This window comes from Camelus bactrianus, chromosome 35 (genome assembly GCF_048773025.1).
Source record: "Camelus bactrianus isolate YW-2024 breed Bactrian camel chromosome 35, ASM4877302v1, whole genome shotgun sequence".
In the NCBI taxonomy this organism is placed as follows: domain Eukaryota; kingdom Metazoa; phylum Chordata; class Mammalia; order Artiodactyla; family Camelidae; genus Camelus; species Camelus bactrianus.
Genome location: NC_133573.1, coordinates 10,675,606 through 10,697,472, shown reverse-complemented (window position 1 = coordinate 10,697,472; position 21,867 = coordinate 10,675,606). Strand labels below are relative to the sequence as shown.

The 21,867-nt window shown below is 46.2% G+C and overlaps 1 protein-coding gene across 24 annotated transcripts in view; it reads left to right on the top strand.

The window, feature by feature from the left end:
* The window catches only part of LOC105072482 (partitioning defective 3 homolog), a 536,087-nt gene that overhangs the window by 272,078 nt on the left and 242,142 nt on the right, over positions 1 to 21,867 (top strand). For all 24 annotated transcript variants that reach the window (XM_074358260.1, XM_074358265.1, XM_074358251.1 and 21 more), the window contains 5 exons: positions 599 to 682; positions 11,046 to 11,171; positions 12,195 to 12,577; positions 17,142 to 17,281; positions 19,745 to 19,873. In XM_074358260.1, coding sequence (XP_074214361.1) covers positions 599 to 682; positions 11,046 to 11,171; positions 12,195 to 12,577; positions 17,142 to 17,281; positions 19,745 to 19,873 — 862 coding nt within the window. The remainder of the gene's footprint in view (positions 1 to 598; positions 683 to 11,045; positions 11,172 to 12,194; positions 12,578 to 17,141; positions 17,282 to 19,744; positions 19,874 to 21,867) is intronic.

Sequence of the window (21,867 nt, the reverse complement as noted above, 5' to 3'; positions counted from 1 at the left end):
CCAGCACCCTCGGGGTGATGACTGGATTGTCAGTGGGCGTCCCGGGTGCTGCGGCACCCCACGTGCAGGGAGCGCGCTCACGGCAGGGGGGACCACGGGGCAGTGGACGTGAGGGCGGCTGCATCCCATCTGACTGTCACCTCCAGGGGCAGAGCTTTGACCCAGTTGGCTCTTTGGAGGGTCAATGATGTGACCTGTGTGGGACACTGTAAAAGTGTCACACAGCCGGGACAGCCGAATCTCCCCATCCCTGGCTAGGATGTTGGGGTGGGAGTTTTCAGTGGATGCCCAGAGGTTTGAGCTGCACACAAGAGGGTGGTCCGAGAGCCTCGGTTCTCAGTCATTTTAATGTAGCATTTCTGCTGATTGCTCCCCCATGCCGTCAGACTAGCGTGCAGGTACGTAGCGCTCAGTGTGCCCGCATCACCACGCTCCCCTCCAGACACGTCTGTGTGTTGTGTGTGTGTGTGCGCCCGCTGGCATGTCCCCGTGTCCTGTCTCGTCTGCTGTGCGTCTGTGCCGTTGCAGTCTGTGTGTGGCGTGGCTGCGGTTTGGGTTTGTTTCATCTTCATGCTCCTCATTCATCATTGTCTCACAGTGACATGGTACAGCTGGTGCACGTCCCCAACGACGGAGGGCCCCTGGGGATCCATGTGGTGCCTTTCAGTGCTCGCGGCGGCAGGTAACGTATCATGCAGGTTTTTCATTGAATCGTAACGTGGAGTGTTTGATCTTCGTTTGTGCTCAGCTATTGGGTGGTGTCACTTTAGCATGTGCTTCATAGAAACATTGCCATCTGGGGACTCCTGCTCCTTCATCCTCACGGATATACCATAATCCAGAAAGCACTTATGAAGATGAAGAAATATGGCCTTTAAATTATCCTAATAATTTTACTGTTCACCCCATCCATGCACACATTTCACTTCTTTGCAAATTGGCGATAAAAGTCAGGACTCCAGCCCGACAGGCAAAGTTAAGGGAGGCTTCAAGCAATTTCCTGAAAACATTGGTTCAGTAAGAATTATCCTGATAACTTAGGTAATGATTCACTTTAAATTTGTTTTAAATGTTGATTCGTCCTTTAATTTTGTACTGTTTCTTTGATGATGGTTGAAATGCTGACAAGTTACATAAGCTACGGATTTATTCCCCACCTTGTGGCTCATAACCCCTGTTAAACCTGCACACTTGGAAGTGCAAAAACGCTGTGACTTCTTTATAGAACGTGGATCCGTCAAAACACCAGATGTTAAAGGAGCTTCTTTTCTGCTGCTTTTTTTCTGTGAGAGAATTATTGTTTTTCTAAATAGATACTTAAATACTCTGAACTGATTCTGCAGCTAACGGTTGAGGAGCGCCCACCATCCACATGTGAAATGTTGCCTCCTTCTGGGGGAGGGGGAAGGAGGATGGGGGATGGGACCCACCCACCCCTCCCCCAGCCGCTCCTTTCACCCATCTGATGAGGCCCCAGTGAGACACATGTATGAACTATTCGGCCTCTTATTTTGAACCACTTCTTTCTTTTATTGTTACACTTTTATCTGTTTACCTTTTTAGGGGGAGGTAGTTAGATTTGTTTGTTTCTTTTTCTTTCTTGCTCTGGGGATTGAACCCAGGACCTCGTGTATCCTAAGCAGGCACTCAGCTACTGACCTATACCCTCCGCCTTCTGTTTACCATTTGTTTTAACTTCCTTTACACCCAGAGTAGGAAGAGGGGTAGCTGGACAGTAGCCTCAGGCCAGTGGATGAGAGCCCAGAACAGTTTCCACTCTTGCTGGGGATTTCAAGCGTCTTGTGTGTTGTGAGGGACAGATGGGGCCCCAGCGACAAGCCTGTGATTAAATTTTCTATTTAATTTTTAAAGTAAGTATTTCAACAGTTGTACCCCCTTCCTGGTACATGTCCTGACCGTGTGAATCCAGGTCTCCTCTCTTTGATAAAGAGCTTTCTGGGAGGTCTGGAGGCTGAAACCTGGGTTACCGAGCTGAATACGGGCCTCAGATGTCAGCGTTACACAACCAGATGTGAGATCCACCTGGAACTTGGGGGGATGATATTCAGAGTTGTGACTGCTTTCACATTTCTCCTGCTTCTGTGCTTTTTATTATTTTTTTTCAACTCTGGAGAAGCATTGAAATTTCTTCAAAGAACTTTCAGCTAAAGAAACTTAGTTGTATTCAAAGTGGCCCTTGCCTTTTAATCCTTTAAAAATGATAATTTTAAATGATCGCAGAAGTTAAATCTTTTTCCCATTTATTTCATGAGGAGAAAAATAAGAGAGGAACAGGATGCGTGGATTACACCTTCTCAACGTTAATGTGCCTTGAGCTGCGTGTGGACGGGACTCAGCACCTATGAGACTCTGTTGTGTGTGGCGCCAGCTTTGAACCAGTGTTTCAGTTACAAACATGTTATTTTCTGTCCTGTATTACACAGTTCCCACCTCGGTGGGAAAGGATGTTAGGATAAAATAGATAAAAAGCCTAAAGCAAAAAAGACAGTAAGACAGAAAAATAAATCTACTGTGAGTCAGTTGAGTGGAAGGTGCCACACAAAATCTAGGACGTACTGGTCACCACAGGGTTTAGTTTTGATACACGGGCCGCGGGCAAGCAGACGGGTACCCTGTCAGAGCTACGAGTTGTTTTAGAGCTGACTCACGTTTAATCCCTGCTGATCTGGCAAGTAATGAAGGAAATCTTGTATAGCTTTCCAGTACTGGGGACAGAGAGATTAAGAAAGTGAGGTTCTGGCTAAACCCTTTTCAGGCATCACCAGTTCTCAAGCTGGGAAGCAGAACAGAGTTTTTCCCCCACCCTCTGTGTTGCATCTTTGAGCTTCTGCTCGGCCTGTATCGTCACAGACCTTCGGAGAGAGGCTGACGGCGGAGAGGAGCCAGGGGGGCTGTTCGAGGATCTCAGACGCCCGTGACCTGGGCTCAGAAACGCTTCCAAGTGGGCTCTTCCCAGTCCGTGGGAAACCTTCTCAAGTGTCTCCTGTGTGACGGGTCCCGTGTGTGGTGTTAGATGACCAGGACGAACAGGATGGAGCCTCTCTCCAGGGGTTTGCAGTCAAGCTGGAGTGTGAGCTGGAAAACACACAGTTGTAGTTACGTAACAAATGCCCACAAGGTCGTAACCACAGGTGCTCCATGAGCCGACGGGGGAGGAGTCGTCCGAATCAGATAGCTGACGCTGGCTTGTCAGGCTGATTTTGGATGTGATGACGGTGCATCCAGGGGGCTGTCCCAGCCCCGCGGTGGCTGCAGCAGCAGGTTAGGCGATGCGCTGAGCAGAAGGGAAGAGGTTAAATGGAACTCGTGAAGCACTTGCACGCAGACCTAGTGGGAACACGGGAATGCATATTCATGGCATGTAAGCTGAAATTTCCAAGAATAACTTTCTTCGTACAAAATTCCAGTCACACTTGGGCCAGCTCAGTTTTGGAGATAAAACTAATTGAATAACACTTAGTGAAAACTTACTTTTATAAAAGTGACATAGCACATGAGTGTTGCCTTCCGATTTCAATTTCAAAGTCAGAGAGTCTAAGGAACGAGGCAGAATAGGGGTCACACGTCGCCGAGAGAAGGCACACACAGCAGAACATCTCAGATAGCAAGTATAACTCAGGAAAATAGGAAGAGTGTGCAGTCAATGTTAGAGAAACTCACAAAGCCACTTGGGTGTTAGGTGTTATTATGGCCTGAGGTGTAAGGACGTTCTTTGAATAAAGACCTGCAGGGGCCAACTTCAAAAGGCTGTTTTCTGGAGGAGGTCGAATGTCGTTCCTTGACTGGGGGCGGCGGTGACAGCTGGCTTGTGCCTGCCCGTCCCCACCTGCTGCCCGGGACCCCAAACCTGCAGGCAGACTGATGCTGGGGAGACTTGCTCTGGCCCCTCGGTGCTGCCCCTTGTTGGCTTCCTCTTGTATTTTATTCAGAAATAAAGGTAACTGACCCCCATCCAGACCTCCTCATTCAGTTTCATTACCTTGAAATCAGTTTTCACTTCACACGTATAATTTCATTTCCTCCCGATTTAAATGTCAAACGTGACCTCCTTACTCAAGTCACGAGGGCGGCGACTTCAGGAAGGCTGTGCTGAGTGACTGCCGCTTCTTCTGGCAGAAAAGCCACGTCTCATTGTATACATTCTGCGCACTTCCAGGACCTGGCCCGTCGGGGCTACTCGGCAGAGCTCGCGGGGCGGTGCTGTCCCAGACGTCAGACGGTCAGGACGCACGCAGGCGTGGTGTCGTGAGTTTTCCTGAGCCTGTCCGGTTACACGGGAGTCTGATTGGGAGACAGTGTGAAGGACTTGGAGGCAACATGTTAAAGTCTGTCCTGAAGTGGGGGCTGAGCTCACGCAATTATAAGATTTCATATTTAATTTTCACCAACTTAAGGTCTAATTGAGAAGTGTGTCTGTAAAAAGATCCCTGGTGTGTGTCGGCGGCTCTGTACCTGTGCCGTGGGGCTCAGACGGGGCAGGACCATTGACTCTTGGATGCCTTGCAGCAGTGGAGCTTGATCTGTTCCTTAAAGGAAATACAGGACTTTCGCTGCCGATGCTCTGGAAAGACACTCTTTCCAGCATAGACCATGCAAGGAAGACGCTATGTACGAGGGTGAGGAATAATGTCAGTGATTTGAAAGAGTGTACTGGATGGTATCACAGGAGAGACTGTTAGGAAGGACGGTGCGAGTGGCCCGTGAGACTTCATTCAGTAAACAGAGAAGTTGTCGAAGGTTTTCGAGAATATCATTGAAATATTTTTTTTAATAACTCTTGTTCTTCTGCTGGAAGCCTGCGGTCTCACCTGCAGTCCATGTCCTTACCCTTCCCCCAGGAACGCACGTTTGGCTGAGCGTGTTATTCTCGGTCAAGCGCAGCCGCTCCCCCTGGGTCTTCTCCATAGTGGTCATTCCCCACTCACCTCCATGCTTCTTCATTCTTGGCCCGTGGCCCTTGGCTTTCCCATTCTTTGTCTATGCAAGTAAGAGTTGTATGTTTGTTTATTTCATTAAGCAAGTTTTTGTTTTGTTTTTTTAAGACTCTGTACTAGGCACCATTCTTGGTTCTAGGCGAACTCTCTGCAAAGAGTCAGACATTCAGTATTTTTGGCACGGTGGGCCACCAAGCGTCTGTTGCAAGGGTTCATTTCTGTCATTGTGGCGTGAAAGCGGCCCCAGACCATGTGTCACGAGATGAGCGTGGCCGTGTTCCCGTCAAGTTCATTTGCAGAAACAGGGGTCAGGTTGAATTCTGGCTCAGGGGCTGTAGTTTGCCAGTCCTGCTCCTGAGAACCAGACAGAAGTGCCTGCCATCCTGGGGTTTACACCCTCGTGTTTTTCATATCTAAAATTCCTTCTCTTCTGTTCCCTATTCATATTGTTTGGGGTGAGGGGCAAGAGCCCAAAACTTCAGTTCCACTTACTGGCTGATAAGAAAGCCTCTTTGTTGTAACTGTACATTCTTTCCCACCAACACACACCACTCATTCTAACCGGTTCCCTGGAGGAAGGGAAATAGAAAACAACCACATTTTTTGACATGGTCTTGTTAATAACAAGACTCACAGAACTTCTCTTCCCGATGTCCATCGTCAATCATGGGACCCGAGGACAAATGTAAAGTCTTTAGTTAGGAAAACCGCCCTTGGTGAGAAGGTGTGTGTGGGAGGTGGTGGGGGGGGGTCTCCGTGTCTTTCAAGCTTTCTGCTCATGGCTGGTGCTGGTAGCTCCACCTTCACCCCTAGGGAAGGGACACTCCTTTGACTTTGTATGGTTATAGTAAGAACATATACATACTTATAAAATACATGTAAAATATAATTACGAGCTGCAGTGGCAGCTAATGAGAATGATATTTTGTCTTCCTACAATGTCCCTTTAAAATTCCCTCCAAATGCTTGATGCGCTGGCTGTCTTGGCAGGTGCCCGCTAGTCTGTGTACTAGTGGAAAAGCATCTCTTCTGTCATGCATGCGAGATGAGAATTTGCTCTTATATCCTGAACTTGAGAATTCCAGTACACACTTATTTAGTGAGTTGGGCATATTTGTTAAATGAAGAATTGCAATCAATTTGAATTTCTTGGAAACAGTTCAGGTGCTAAGAGCTTTATTTGAGGCTTGTAGATTTCAGTTCCCTGTAGAATTTTAAAGTTGAATAGTCACTTATAAAGGAACAAATACGCTCTTGACCTCTGAGTTCTCAATTTTATTTTCATTATTTTCCAAAAAAAAAAAAAAAGCGACAGTTTAACTTTATCTACTGAATCTGTAGCCTTTTGTCTGGAAGTGTTCAGCTCTGCATTCTCAGCCGCAGACTCGTTCTGTTCTACAAGCAGGACGTAATAAATGCATTTGTTTTAGAGAGAAAAGTTGTATTTGCATTTAGATAAATCTTGCTTTCTTTAAATGTAATTGTATGATGCCTATCATTTCTGCCCTAATCTAAAAGAATTCTCTACTTTTTTTTTTTTTTGCCATTTTTGGTCCACTTGATCTTATCCAATAAAGATTTTTTTAAAAATCAAGATTTTATATTAACTTGGAATCCTGGCTGTGGTTCTAGGGCTGGAAGGCGGGTTCTGGCCAGCCCTCCACTCGGGGCTCAGCGAGGGGCGAGGGTCTTGCTGGTGGGACCCCATTCTGCTCGATTCTGCTCTGCCTTCCCCGCAGTCGTGGTGTTCAGACAGTGTCAGCTTTTATTAAGATGAATTATGATCATTTCCATACAGCTGGGTGGCAGTTGTGGGCGTTTACATTATCAAAGCACAACTCAGACTTGCTCAGCCAATTTAGATGTCAATGAAACATTTGTTACTTATTTTCAGTTTTATCATTGGTTGTAATTTATACTTAGAATTGAAAATGTTAACATGTGTGACTGAGTTTGTTTTAATTAAGTGTATAATTAGGCTAATGAACCTTGTGAAAATGTAGTGGTGCAATCCTTAATACAATCTAAGCAGTTAAATTTCTAATTATGCATCAAAATCATGTAAGAGATGCCGCCTTTCAGCAGCTTGCTTTCTGTGGCTCTTCTTCTTGCCCTTTTTTTGGGGAGGGTAAGAAGCCTTGTTCAGAAGCTGTGATGGGAGGCTTAAAAGAAATGTGTGTGTATCTCCTTATCTTTTATTTTAGGAAGATTATTCAGGAATGAAATCTGTACATTGTGGTCATAGTAATTTCCCCCTAAGTCTTGGAAAAGTTAGCGGAAACAGGAAGAGTAGATTTGGGGATGTTTCAGGTTGACCAAGAAGAAAGCCATTGGCTCAAAAAGCATCCGTGAGACTCATGCGGCGGGGACAGAGGTGCAGGGCCAATTTCCCTGAGCCCTGGTGCCCTGTCTTGGCAGACCTGCCCTCCCTGAGGCGAGGGATCCGCCCTGGCCCTCCTCCTGTGGCCGATCGGTCCTGCCCTCGCTGTCCCCCCAAGCAGAGCTTGCCCGGCTCCTCCTCCTGCTCCCTCTCTGCTGTTTTTGGCCTAGTGGTTTCCTCCTCTGGCAGAAAATGGTTGCCCCTAATAAGGAATCCTGGTACCAATGGCCAGGAAGGAAGATCAGTCTCCACCCCAGCACAGCTTCACGCCCAGGTGCTCGGAGCTTCCTGGCCTTTGGTGACTTTCCCTGAGGAGTGTGTTCCAGGAACACAGAACCATCGGTACGCCAGCCTTTGTTTCTTCCCAACAAATTCTAGCTGCTGGCTGAATCTGCAGAACAGGTTCCCAGAGTCTGAGTTGAGTTGTGCCGCGTGAGCTGCTGCTGCCCCGGGAGCGGGGCGTGGACACGCACCTGCCCAGCCCCACACGGCCCCTGGAAGGTGAGTGGGCCTGGTGTTGACCCCTCTTCAGGGGGACTCTGGGTCTCAGCCTGGCCGTGTGCTGTCAGCTCGGTTTTCTTGTCTTTCGTTGGATCATCCCCCTCCTTTTGTCATCATTGTCACTCAGTGAAGCCGATGAGATAGTTTTGCAGATTGTACGTCTTTCCTTTTGAATCAGTCTGTCCGTGTGGAGAGCGTGCTTCTAACAGTGTGGTCAGGCGCCTCCACGCCAGCAGGCTCCTGACTCCCCTGATTCTGTCTGTTCCATTCATTCCCTGGTCACTCGGGTCGTGGGGGTGCGATGCACTTTGTCGCTCAGGGTGGCGTTCTCCCCTCTCCGCTCCTCCAGCCCCACCGCCCCCTCAGTTCTCTGCTCTCTGGTGCTGAGAAAGAGGGTTCTGGGATTTTTTGCGATGACTTCAACAGCTTTGGATTCTAAAACCTCATTTAATAAGCATCCATGCCATTTCATGAAAACGTGATGGTGCACTGACGTATGGTTTGTAACGTTTTTACTTATGGTAGAATTACTCACGCGTCGGGCCACATGTGAGGGCTTGTTTAGAAAGACAAGCCATTCAATAAATGAAGCATGTCACACTTTTTTACTTTGGATCATTATTCTGGAGTGATTCCCAGGTGATCATTCTTTTTTTCCCAGGGGGAGAAAAAAGTAGATTTAAGAAAAGACATGATTATCTAGATGAATAGAAATACAAAACAAAATATTGCTGCCACTTGTAGAATTAAATCACGGCTTTCCAAGTTGTATTATTTAAACTGTCATAAATACTGACAGGATCCTTTGGAGGTAAATTTATACGTGTGAACAAATTACTGGTACTAGTTACCTGCTGAGTGATTTCCATTAAACCTAGTCTGTCTGTCTGTCTCTCTAAAAATCTTCTGTGGTCTGTTTTAGAAGGCACAGAATATTCCAGAATACATAAAGACATCACCATGATCAGTCACTTGAGACCACAGATTTTCCCATCCTGGGAAATCACCTGGGACCTCACTGACTAAAGGCTACCCGGTGAACTGGGGTGACCCTTGGTGGGGCATGTCTTCCCTTGGGGACGGAGCACATAAACCTCAAAGGAGCATGCTGGTCCGCAGAGGCAGCTGTGAGCAACAGGCGTGGCACCCAGTCTCTGTGGCTCTGCAGGGACCGCCCATGGGTGGCCGAGTCACCTGTCCACTCAGCTGCTGTCCCTCGTGGATGCCAAGTGGCCCGGGGTCCCCTCCTGGTTCCACTGTCAGCAGTGAGAGATTTCATTTGATTTTTCTGATTATTTTGTCCCATTCAGCAAAGTTACAGGCAAATCTTAATGATTTGATTCCTTCGATAGAGCACTTTGTTCAGGTGTCCAGGGAAGCAAACAAACAGGTGGGCAGCTCTGGCAGACAGCTGGCAGGCTTGGGGCATTTTGGTTGTCCCTTAACCCTGGCGTGGCCCATGGGAGGTTCGTGTCCCGCCAGGTAGGGTCTCGGGCTGCTCATGCTCATGGAGGTGCGTCAGCGTCCAGCTTCTTACCTTTGAGCTGAGAGAGTTTCTATTTATTTAGCTCCAATATGTGGTTGCAAGTAACAAGAAATGACCTACGTGGTGGTTTTTTCATCAGTCACTAAGCTCCTCAGACTCTTAAACTAGTAGTTGCTCATCCTCAAATAGCATGACAAAAGGCGATGTAAATGTTATCTCTGATTCTTACAAGGAGGTATGTTAAGCTGCAAAATAACAAGCACACATGCACACACACACACAAAACCAATGGACCTTTGCTTCAATTCAGTTCATTTCAGCGAAGTCCTGTATTTGGTATAAATGACACTGTCATGAAAAAACAGGATCTGAATCTAAATTTTGCCTCACTGATTCTATTTTGCAAAAAGCTTATTGTAAATTTGAGACCTGTTTGCTTCAGCTAAACTCAGTCCCCCACTCATGCAGCTGTCACTTGTCAAGACCCCATTGCTCGCTGAGTGCTGGGGCAGGTACTGCTGCTGCCCCCCGACCCCCATCTTCCGGGGGCTTCCAGCAGGGGTAGGGATGAGGGGTCCAAATGAGGAACAGTAACAGGGGAGTGAGATCTGAAAGAGGAAGGCAGCTTCCTGTTGGAGCGTCTTTCTCCTGCAAAGCCCATCCAGGGAACGGAGTGTATTTCGCTCCACGGGGTACACGGGCAACTGGGAATCGTGTCTTCAGCTTTAATTTAGGCAGCACTCTAAATTCTAATTCTGTCTATGTGGGCATTTTTGTTAATCTCTAAATATTAGGATTATAAAAGAAAATGCAAGCTTTGGGCACGTTCATAAAACTTTTAACGTGATTCAGAATACATGCTAACCAGCGAGGAAGTCAGGGCGTTGGCACTAAGGGAAGATCCCCCCTCCTCAGAACGCTGTCATCATGCTGTTGGCTGGCTGTCCCGGGGGGAGAGGAGCGTCCTTCCTGTCAGCCAGGGGGTCAGCGTTCTAGGCCAAGGACATTTGTGACATTTACTTCTTTGTTCCCTCCATCTTGGTCTCTACAAGTCCATTCAGACTTTTGTCCCCCCCCTGAGGTTTGAGTGCGTGTTGAAGAGGTGAGTGGTAACTGGCGGTGCCGGCACTTGTCACCAGCATTCTCCAGTTTCTTCAGATGGGAATAATGGCTGGCTTTTGGGGACCTGACTGGTTCTGAAGTTCAGAGCACGAGTCCCTTTCAGACTCAGATGCCAAGGGTGGAGACTTCTACTTTGGAAGTCTTTCCGGTTTTCCTTCTCCCGTCTACCGTGTGGTCAGGTCGGCTCCTCCTCCTTCCCTGTCCTTGCACAGAAAGACGGGGCTGCCGTCCGCAGTGTCCCCGCTGGCTTAGAGCAGGACACTGCCACAGCTGTCCACTACGACACACCGTCTGCACTGCAGGCTGTGGCAGTCCAGCTCTGCTCGAAGCAGTTTGAAGCAGAGAGAAGCGTGCGTTTGTTCCAGAAGCGTAGCACGACCAGACCAGCCAGAGACGATCGCCCACGTGTACCGGGAGGATCCCCTCCTGCACACCACTTACACTGTCGGGGCTTTTGTGTTGGTGTTGTTTTAAAACGTACGAATAGCACTCTAAGGCACCCCTTCGTTGGGCAGCCTTTGTAAATGTGACACCCATGTTAGAGCAGGGGGGCCTTGTGCAAATACTCCGTGTGTAATGACCTGCCTTCTTACTGTTCCAGGACCCTGGGGCTGTTAGTAAAGCGACTGGAGAAAGGTGGCAAAGCTGAGCAAGAAAACCTTTTCCACGAGAATGACTGCATCGTCAGGATTAATGACGGCGACCTTCGGAACAGACGATTTGAGCAGTAAGTGTGTGCTGTGCACTGGGGCCTTGGACCCCGCATCTGCCGTCTCCGCCTTCGCGCTGCGGAGGGGCGTCTCCCACCATTATCTGGCTTTTGACAGTTTAATCAAACTGCAGGTACTCATGGCCATGAGACTTTTTCCAAATGCCCTCTGACTGGTGATACAGCACTTCTTAAAATGCCATGGGCCCAGGTTAGGCCTTACGCTTGGGCCACATCCTCACCTTTGGGAAAATTCACCGGGTTACTGTTTTTTATTAGACTTTTAACTCCCGTTTTCAACATTGTTGAAACTCGGGACAAACAGGCAGACAGAGCTCCTCGGAACCACGTTGTCCACTCGGATTTTCCTCATCCTGGCTCCAGCCCTTACTCGGTCAAAAAGATAAAAATTGTCCAGTTCGTATAAAGCAAGGCAAGAATGAGCAGAAATGATGAGCACGCAGTTTAAGACCCGAGTAGGGACCCAGATGAGATGGAACAGCTTCTCAGCTGCTTGTGGGGTGGCCTGGGGACCAACACCCCTTTATGTTTTGAGTCACCGAGGCTGCATCTGCGCTCCCGAGATGCTTGCGTGCACAGGCGTGGGTGGGTTTTTCTGATAAATAATGGAGAGTCGCTTTCTGTAGTTTTCTATTTTTAAATCTAGTTCTTTGAATACTCATTTGGTCCCCTGATAGAGAAGTATTGTATGATTCTTAGCAGGTGTAGTGGGTAATGTTGTAGAAAGAAGGCTGGGTTTAATTTCTGTTCACACTGGAATGATAAACACCTCTTGTGCTTAAGGGCACAGTGAGGGTTAATGAGTCACAGGTGAGTCACAGGTGAGGGCCCTGTGTTTTCCGTGTGTTCGTGGAGATCTTGTGACTTAGTGAGAGATTTGTATTTGGAGAGGCTGCCCTGCCACCACCAGACCTCGCAGACTTTTATCAGAATTTGTGTCCGGCCTCAGCAAAGCCTGATTGCTGTTCAGTGAGGCCCACTAGCCTTCAGGTGCTGATTCTGCTTCTCTCACAAACTCAGGGCCCAGCACATGTTCCGCCAAGCCATGCGCACGTCCATCATCTGGTTCCACGTGGTCCCCGCGGCAAATAAGGAGCAGTACGAGCAGCTGTCCCAGAGCGAGAGAGGCGGCGACGGCTGGAGCCACTGCAGCCCCGACAGCCAGCGTGCCGAGCCCCGGGGCACGGCCAGCGCCTGCATGGGGGCCCTGGCGGCTGCGCAGAGGACGCTCCGGCCGCACCCCGTGCCCCCCGAGCTCGCCAGCCCGCACCCCCGGCCGCCCGCGCCTGGCGCGCAACACCCCGGCAGGCCGCCCGCTGCCCCCACCTCCTTCGGCTCTGGCCTCGGCGGTGGCTACAACACCAAGAAGGTCGGCAAGAAGCTCAGCATCCAGCTGAAGAAAGGTACCACCGTCCTGTGAGCCCTGTCCTCTGTCCTGTGTCCCCATCCTCTGTCCTGTGTCCCCTGTCCCATGTCCCTGTCCTCTGTCCTGAGTCCCCATCCTGTCCTGTGTCCCCATCCTCTGTCCTGTGTCCTCTGTCCTGTGTCCCCTGTCCCGTGTCCCTTGTCCTCTGACCTGAGTCCCCATCCTCTGTCCTGTGTCCTCTGTCCTGTGTCCCCTGTCCTGTGTCCCCTGTCCCCTATCCCCTTTCCTGTGTCCTCTGTCATCTATCCTATTCTCTGTCCTGTGTTCTCTGTCCCCTGCCCTGTGTCCCTTGTTCCCTGTCCTCTGTCCTGTTACCCCTGTCCCATGTCCCCTGTCCTCTGTCCTGTGTCCCGTCCCATGTCCTCTGTCTCGTGTCCCCTGTCCCATGTCCTCTGTCCCGTGTCCTCTGTTCTGTGTCCCCTGTCCTGTGTCCTCTATCCTGTGTCCCCTGTCCTCTGTCCCGTGTCCTCTGTTCTGTGTCCCCGTCCTGTGTCCTATGTCCTCAATGTCCTCTGTCCTGTGTCCCGTGTCCTCTCAGGGAGCTTGTCTCAGATGTCAGCCCGCCCTCCCCAGGCGCCCTCAGTCCTCTCATTGTCACGTGAAGGAACTGATAGAACCCCTTCTTTAAAAAGTATTTAAAACTGTTTTTTATGCTTTTCAGACTCATTTTGCTGTATGAAAATTGAAATATAGAAGTTCCAGTATTAAGGCTTTAGGGCCTCCTGTCCAGCACAGGGAACGATGTTCAATGGCTTGTAGTAACCTGTAATGAAAAAGATTGTATACTATGTATAACTGAGTCACTGGGCTGTGCACTGGAAACTTAACACTACACGGTAAATAAAAAAAATCAGAAAAAGTTCAAAAGTATATAAAGAAATAAATAGTTATGTTTCTGTGTAAAAGGCGGCAGGTCCTGCTGCAGTCCCACTTCTGATCAGTTTCAGGATGTTACCGTCAAGCCCAGAGCAATAGGAGGCTTCGACTGTGTGGATCCCCCACCTGCCGTGCACAGGCGGCCCTCAAAGAGGACGCAGAGGCTCCCCCGTCACCGCGTTCCCTTGGGGTTGGGAAGGGTAGCTTCGTGGTGAGATGCAGGGAAGCTGGGCCGTGGGCCCCTGGCCTCCTGCTCTCCCCGTTGGGCCTTGCTTCCCCTTCTCCAGGTCGGGGGCGTGGTGGGCCTCGCTGATACTTTATTACGACGAGCACCTCACATCTGAGGGTCTGTTTAAGGGTCCTCTTCCCATAGCCTGTGCTGCCCACCCCCACCCCCCCAGATGCCCAGCAGACCGCTAGCCTTGACCTTCTGACCTCCAGCCCCTGCCCCCCCACCCCCCGCACTGAGATACCCTGTGGCCATTAGTCGTCCATTTCAGCTGACCATTTTTATGTGTATTTTAAATCATGTCTTTGAAAACAGCATCATTGTGAAGAGTGCTCCTCCTTTACGAGCTCGCCCAGCCCCTCAGGTAGGTGGGGGTGAACCCAAGAGGGGCTGAGTGAGTCCTCAGGTCAGGGCTGCCAGCCCCAGATTCTCACTGGAGTCCTTTCCATCTCCTGGCTTTGAGACCAGCCTTCCTGCTGTCTGGGGTGCGGTTCATCACATTGTCGACTGTCAGATTCCTGTTTCTTCTCTGAATCCTACTTTTTCGGAACTTTATGTGAACCATAGATTCTTTCTCGTTACTGGCTGTTTAAGCTCCAAACACTTGGCTGACCTGATCAGGAATGGACAGCCTCAGTCCACCCTGGAAACCCCTTACAAATGTGGTCAGGTCAGCTTCAACCCCTTTTAGCTCTGTTAACGCCTGAATCAGGAATAGCAGAGCGTCTTTCTTCCCTTTTCTCCGCTCAAATGATAGGACCTAGGTTTTACGCAAAAGCATATCAAGACAGACAGATGTTGTATAAAAAATAAAATTATGCTCAGGATCTCCAACAAAGAAAGAATATTTTCCATCGTCATGAAGATATTACTTCATATATATCTCTGCCTTTTTACTCTGATACAGGCATATTCACTATTGAATTACAGTTTTCCACACAATCATTACATTTTAGCACCTTATGATATAATATGAACTTTTAAAATGAAGTGAAATTTTGCCATTAAAAGAATTACTCTTTTTAATACAGAAATTTGTAGTTTTATTTTAATAGCATTTAAAAAGGCATGATTGTGTTTTACAGGAACTAATTTAGAAAGACTGTGCTCAACCAGCGTAAGAAAGTAGAAGTAATGGTTTTCTTTTAAACATTTTTCTGACCTTGAGTACTCTAAACAATACCGAGCCTCAGAGGTCTGTCTTGATTTTAATTTATTAACTGTGAGAATGTCTGACAAAAGGCAGAAAACTGCCTGTGTTTTCTGCCAATACTCACACAGATTTTATATAAAAAAAATAGTGTTTACTGTAAACAAGAGGGAGGACGATGCTGACTGCCTTTGACTTGTACCAAATATAGATGTTTTAATAGTAATGACTGTATGAAGCTGAACAAGCTTTCACTGTAGTTACCAGGTAATATTTTTATCAGTTATTATTGTTACATGTAACACTTTCAGTGAAGGATGTCAGAAACGCAGGGTTTGTCAGTGTGAAACTTTAAATTCAGTGCAAAGTGAATGACATGAGTTGAGTGACAGAGGTTCTTCATAAACTGAGATCCATCCTAAAACCAAAAGGAAGCCTTTGTGGTCATGCTTCTTTGGCATAAGTTTGGAACTACGTCAGGTAACCTGTCGGAAGAGAATGCCCCTATGTACTTGCTTCCATAATTATGACTTCTTAATATTTATTGTCATCTTGGCATCCCCAAATCCCCTGCTCTTTTGTAGAAATTAACTCTAATGAAGTCAGAGGAGAAGGTCGATAATATATTTCAGTCAGTGCAGAATGTTCTGTTGGCTTTGCTAAATGAAAATTGATATCTATTTATCTTCCTTTTAAAGGTCACTGCCTGCACTTTTCGCTTACAGATTTAGGGGCTATTGCTGCTGTTTTAATAGTATTGAGGTTCATAGAACAATCAGTCTTTGTAGTTCATACAAGTTAATATTGCAAAAGGAAAGCAATTTAGAATTCTTCCTTAATAAACGTTATTGCAAGTCATTAGAGTTTCATGAAAGCACAGAGACATATGGGAAAGTCCCAGCAGAATAATTAGGAAAATCTCATATAGACAACATGCCATTCAGGTCTTCACGGAAGACTTCAGACAGTAACAGCCCAGGCGCGTTAAAGTGATTTCAGACTTGAAGTAAACGAACGTTGTGTTTGAACTTGAAAATATTCACAGTAGGTTTTGTTACCAGTATAATTATTGTGTTTTCTTCACTTGTGCTTCATGTTTCTTCTTTAACCCACATTTTTATTCATGTTTATCTGCCCATGTGTGTTTACTGACAGAATCATAGCCTTACAGTTTTTTAACTGAGTGCTGCATCAGATTAATGAATTCTTGTGTAGATTTTTCACCTTTACATGTCTTTTTCTTCTGGTCTTGAGCCAGTGTTTGTCCTGATACCATTTTAACTGGCATGGAACCTAGTGTCTTAGAAAGTAACTTTTTAAAAAGCTCTGGTAGAAATTAATCATTATTAGAAGCATTCTAAAAATTCTGTGGTTCAGTAGAAATTTGTCATTGTTGCATTTTTTTTCCTTGGCTCCTTCTGGCTTAGTGCATGTTGGTCTGGTGACATAACCTCTTTTCACTGTATTGAGCCTCATAAGAGCACCTGTCAGGAAAGCTGCTGGTGAACCTGGAACTGAAATCATACCCACCAGCACAGTCTGTAAATGCTCCTTAATTTCAGGACCTTTAAACGTTATGTATGATGACCCTTAGACCGAGATGGGGGTCTTCACTGGGCAATATGCCTCCAGCTCACCTTTTTTTTTGAGAAATAAACATGGTCAGATTTAGGTGAATTAGAAGAAAACTAGGCAAAGAAAATATGATTCATCCTATCAATTAATCGGTAAATTGCTGTGATAATGAGAGTTTGGGGAGACTCTGTATTCTGCATCTGGAAAGGGTCCTCGTATCTCTGTTTCTGTCCCATCTCCCGGCCCGTGTCCTCGCCCCTGGCCCACCTCCTGCCCTTCAGATGTGGGTCCGTTACTGCGCTGTAACACTTGTACAGGAGGTACTATGGGTTTTAACAGAAGGTGTTTTTTTTTTGCATATAGAAATTGTGTATTTTCATAATCAAAGTTTTAGACCAACTTAAAAACATTCACGTTGTTTTTTATTTTCTTCTGCTTTTGTCTAGGTTACCATTTCTTCTTAGGCTAATGAATTTTGATATATATGTATACATATATTTATATATACCATTTAAACCTTCCATAATAATTCAGTCTATTTCAAAAAGTTTATTATAGCTTTTAAAGTATTAAAAGCAACGTAGGCCAGTGTGAAAGTTACAAAGCGTCAGGTTGAGGTAGAGAGTATTCATAAATTCTTGATGTCTGGCGCACCTGTGAAATCCGAGACGGCTCATCTTATTTACCTTTTTTTCCTGTGATTACACTCAGGCACAGAAGGCTTGGGGTTCAGCATCACTTCCCGGGACGTCACAATAGGAGGCTTAGCCCCAGTTTACGTGAAGAACATCCTCCCCAGAGGGGCTGCCATCCAGGACGGCAGACTCAAGGCGGGGGACAGGCTCCTAGAGGTGAGCGGCCGCCCTGCATCGGGCTTCTCCCCTGGTCCCGGGAAGGTTCCGTTCCCAAGGGTCAAATGCATTTTAACCTTTTCAGAAAATACTAAATTAAATGATAGATTTTAACAGAAGGATGCATCTGAAAACAGTGTATTCCTGCTTCTCTTTTCTATGTTTCCAAGTTACTTGATGAGAAATGGCTTCTCATTTAGTTTACCCATAAATTTTTAGTTACTCGAACATTTGGTTTATGAGATAACATAACGTTCTGTCATGATGTAAGTCCAGTGTCTATTAGATTACATTTCTGGATGGCTTTAAATTCATGTCTGGCAATGGAGAAATGTTATCTGCTGGGGAGTCAGAACAGAGACAAATGAAGTTAAAGGAAAACAGCGTGTCTGGGTGAGGGCACGAGGCGATGTTGAAAGGCCAGCGTGGGGAATGGATTGAGAAATAAAAATCAAATGTCAGGAAAAACAATAAATAGTTCTCCAAAATTGCCTTACCATGCCTCCGTAGACTGGGTCTCGGTCCGTTGGTCTTTGAGGCTCTTTGCTGTACAGAAAGTCACGTGATTTCTGTTGGCATGAATGTTGTACGTATGGAAATATAGAGGAGAAAGGCTGAGAAGGAGTAGACCTTGTTTGTGGTTTTTCTTAGTGTCTTCTTCAGAAAACACAGTCTGCATTCTTAACAGCAGGGACGGTGTCCCCCATGGTGAGCAGCGTCAAAGACCAGCGTTCCGACAGTGTCGGCCTCTTTCCTTAACTTGCAGTTTCACGTGTGGCTTTGATCTTTCCACCCCGGCTCTCCTACAGGTTTCTTGGAAAGTAATGGAACAAAGGAGTAGCTTCCAGATTTTCTCCATGTCTACATGTTGGGACCTAGATTCCTTAGTTCTTACTCTTTCGTCTTTGTTTTGTTCGTGTGATACTGTGTTTTAAAGGGAAGCCAACCTGGACTGAATGAAAGGAAAGATTTGAGTGCAAAGTGTATTTAGGGTATTGTTTCCAGAAAGGGCCTCTTGTCCTTGGGCGGTAAATGGGGAGCATTGGTCCCAGTTTTCAGCAGCAGCCTGCTGCTTCAGGGAGAGCTGCAGCTGGGATGTGAGCCCAGGCATCTTTGCCTGTAAATCCAGGACAAGTCTGGCCTTTTGTCCCCCTCCTCTCCCCTGCATCGCCCCCCACTTCCTGCATCACCGCCTCCCTGTATCGCGCCCCCCCCACGTCGCCCCATCCCTCCGAGGGGAGTCACTGTATCTTTCCTTTCTCTTTCATCACAGAATCACGTTCCTTGCAACACGTTGGCAACTTCTGCTCTGCTCTTTGAGGAAGGGAAGGCCGGTGGCCTGTCCCTCTTCACAGCTAGGCTTTATTTTCTATCGCTCTCGGGTGTGTTTTAATCCTCCCTTTCCAGTGTCACCTGTGGCTGTATCTGTGCCATGTTCTGTGGGCAGAAAGCTTTCCTGAGTCTCTGGCTGTGCGGAAGCCTACATTATAAAAAGTATCAAGTGACTAGTTTTTTTTTTTTTATTATTATCTAGAAAAGTTTGGCTCTCTTTTGAGCCTGTTACTACAAACCTTTTCCCTGCAGTCCCTCATAGTAGTACATGAAGGGGCTGTATAAGCGGTTTTTAGGAGGGGAAAGTTTTCAGAACATTTTAACTGCAGGAAAATTTTGCTATTACGATGTAAATAATATACTTAATTGCCTTAGACAAATGTTATTTTTGTGTAAAGGGAGTGACAGAGAATTCTTTTTTGAAATGAATTTCCACTCTCATTTCTCTTACGTACGTCATGTTTGCTGATCCTGTTGTTATACTTTCTACAAAAGTGACGAGATTCCCCCGGAATCGGTTGTTTCAGATCTCTCATGTCCTGACAGAATTCTCTTAAAACTCTTAACTCCTTAAAAAATCCTCTTAAAATTGAAAAATATTGAGCTGGAATACTGCTAGCCCTCCAGAAATAGTATTTTGTAGTGATTCTTCTTCAGTGTTTGCTCTTTAGGAATGAAAAATTACAACTTTTAAAATTGCAATGAGAGCTAAAAGATTTTTACCAAAATATTTTTAGTGTGTTTTTCCCACTCCCCATCAAAGGGGCCACTTTTTAAATTTTATGTGGGAAAACCTTGCATTCACAAGGCCATCAGTGTATCTGAGCTCATGGCCAGTAGGTTTTGCATGAACTTGGGTTTGAGATGCGTCAGTATCACAGGTCACTGGTGAGCGCTGGTGGCTGTTGGGCTCGCAGACGGGCACGAGGACTTGCTGCCGCCCCTGGGTGTCTACGCACCTGGCCTGCATTTGTTCAGCGGCTCCCACAGCCTAGTGGTGACCAGATCAGGGCCGAATTTATCACAAAGTGAGTTCTGACCTGTAGCAGACGCGATCCGTGCCCGAAGGTGTCTTGTCTTCGGTCACCGGTACGCGTGGCACTGCAGCTGACAACTTTTTCTGTGTTTTAGGTAAATGGAGTCGATCTAGCAGGCAAGTCCCAGGAGGAAGTGGTTTCCCTGTTGAGAAGCACCAAGATGGAAGGGACTGTGAGCCTCCTGGTCTTCCGCCAAGAAGACGCCTTCCATCCGAGGGAACTGGTGAGTACATTTAGAGCACCTGAGAGGTTTCTGATGCACAGGAGCCAGGCATCTGGGCTCACGACCCGAAGGCCAGTGTTTACTGAGATGTTTTCCAGGCAGTTTCTATATTTCCTGTATCTTCCCGCCTTAACATAAGACAAGCATGCTTTTCTCATTTTCTCTCTGTTTTGGAAATAGATGTCCACAACACTGAGTGCGGGAGGGTTTGAAAACCCGATCGCAGGGGTGTCTTCTGGGACAGCAGGTGTTACTACCGAGTGCTTTCAGTTGGGCTGATTGAATACAGAGACGTCGGTTATTTCACAAGTGTCACTTCAAAGGCTGATGTTGAAAGACTGCCATGTTCATTACATACGACACATTTTCCCGTTTCAAGTTTCCATAGTACGTGCAGCCAAATAAAGATGCTTGCTTACCGTTGTATGAAAAGGAGGGCCTTAATTAAATAACATCATTGGAAATTAAAAGGCCCGAGATTCAGTAAGCCCCAGGGCCACTGATTACTAATACAGACATTATTTGGAACGACATAAATGAGATGAAAATGAAAAAGCATTTGTTTGCAGACTGTTTCACCTTCTATACATCTGTCAATATATCTGTTCGATGGGGGATTTAATAGTATTGGTGCGAGTGAAATATGTGTATAAAATTGACATAGTTCTCTTGCACGCTCTTCTGCAAAAAGCTGTCAGCTTCATTTATACGTAAAAATAATACAATTGGAGGAATCGCCTTTATCTTTTGTTCTGATGTAAGAAAATGGTTTTCCTTCAAGTACAAGTTGTATTTTAATTAGTTCAAAACTGATCTCTACTTGGGTCATTTTTGGACATTTGACGTGTCTTTCAGATAGCTTTTAGTTTTATCTAAACGACAGTTGATCCGTATATACTGGAATGGGTAGGTTTTTGGGACACAGTTCCCAAATTTGTCCAACAGCCCAGTTCTCTTAGGCTAATACTTCAAGTGTGGATGTGTCATGATTAATAAAAATTGCCTTTTATTATAAAACAGAAATTTTAGTCATAGGACTACCCCTCCCTTGGTTACACGCACATTTACAATTTACTGTGATTTCATGGAAATTTCAGTATAGGGCTGAAAAGTGAACACTAGTGTTTTAAGTAGATTTTGAAGAAATACAAAAACTTCTTTATTTCTTTCTATTTAAAAATGTTTAATGCATTATTTCTTCATTTAAATTCCGTTTTCCATTTTCCCCCCACTGTTATCCAATTTTGTGCTTAAAATGCCACCTGATCCTAAATCTGGAATTGTCTCTATTAAATTGTAAATGAGCACTTAAAAAAAAAACACGCAGCCTTCGCTGTGATTTGACGAGGCTCAGCCCCTCCCGCGGTCCGGGGCTGGGTGCTGGCTGGCGTCGCTGGGCTGCCAGCACCAGGACGCTGCAGCCCTTCCCCAGCAGCTCTGTGCCAGCATCAAGCCTGCTTAGGGTTATTCAGGTTCTTCTGGTCCAATTTTGATCTTCCAGGCTTCTGTCTTTCCCTTCTGCTGCCTCCTTTTTTTCCCTCTTGGTTCTTTAATTTATTGCTTGTGAGCTTTTCATTAAGGAGTCAGCCAGTAGGCCGTCACTTTATTATTCACGTTGCAGCTGCTAGTCAAGATTTAAAAGAATAAAATTCTGAAAACTTAAAGGGGGGCATTTAAAATGATCTTTAAATCCAGTTAACAGAACTCTTTCCCTCTGTTTCGGGTGTCTGTGTTTAAATTCTGTGTCTAAAACAAAATACTTTTATCAGTAAGTATCTTTTTCTTGTAAGTCAGTCTTAGAACTATCTATGTAACGAAAGCAACTCGATAATACGTGAAAAAAAACCCCATTTATAACCTGTGTGATATTGTACAGTGTGATGCTTGTGGTTCAGACTGTGGTTCAGACCGTTATTATCCGGTCTAGCTATCAAATTATAATATGCCTTATAATTTAGATTTAGTTGGGAAAATTAGACAACAAAATTAGAAAC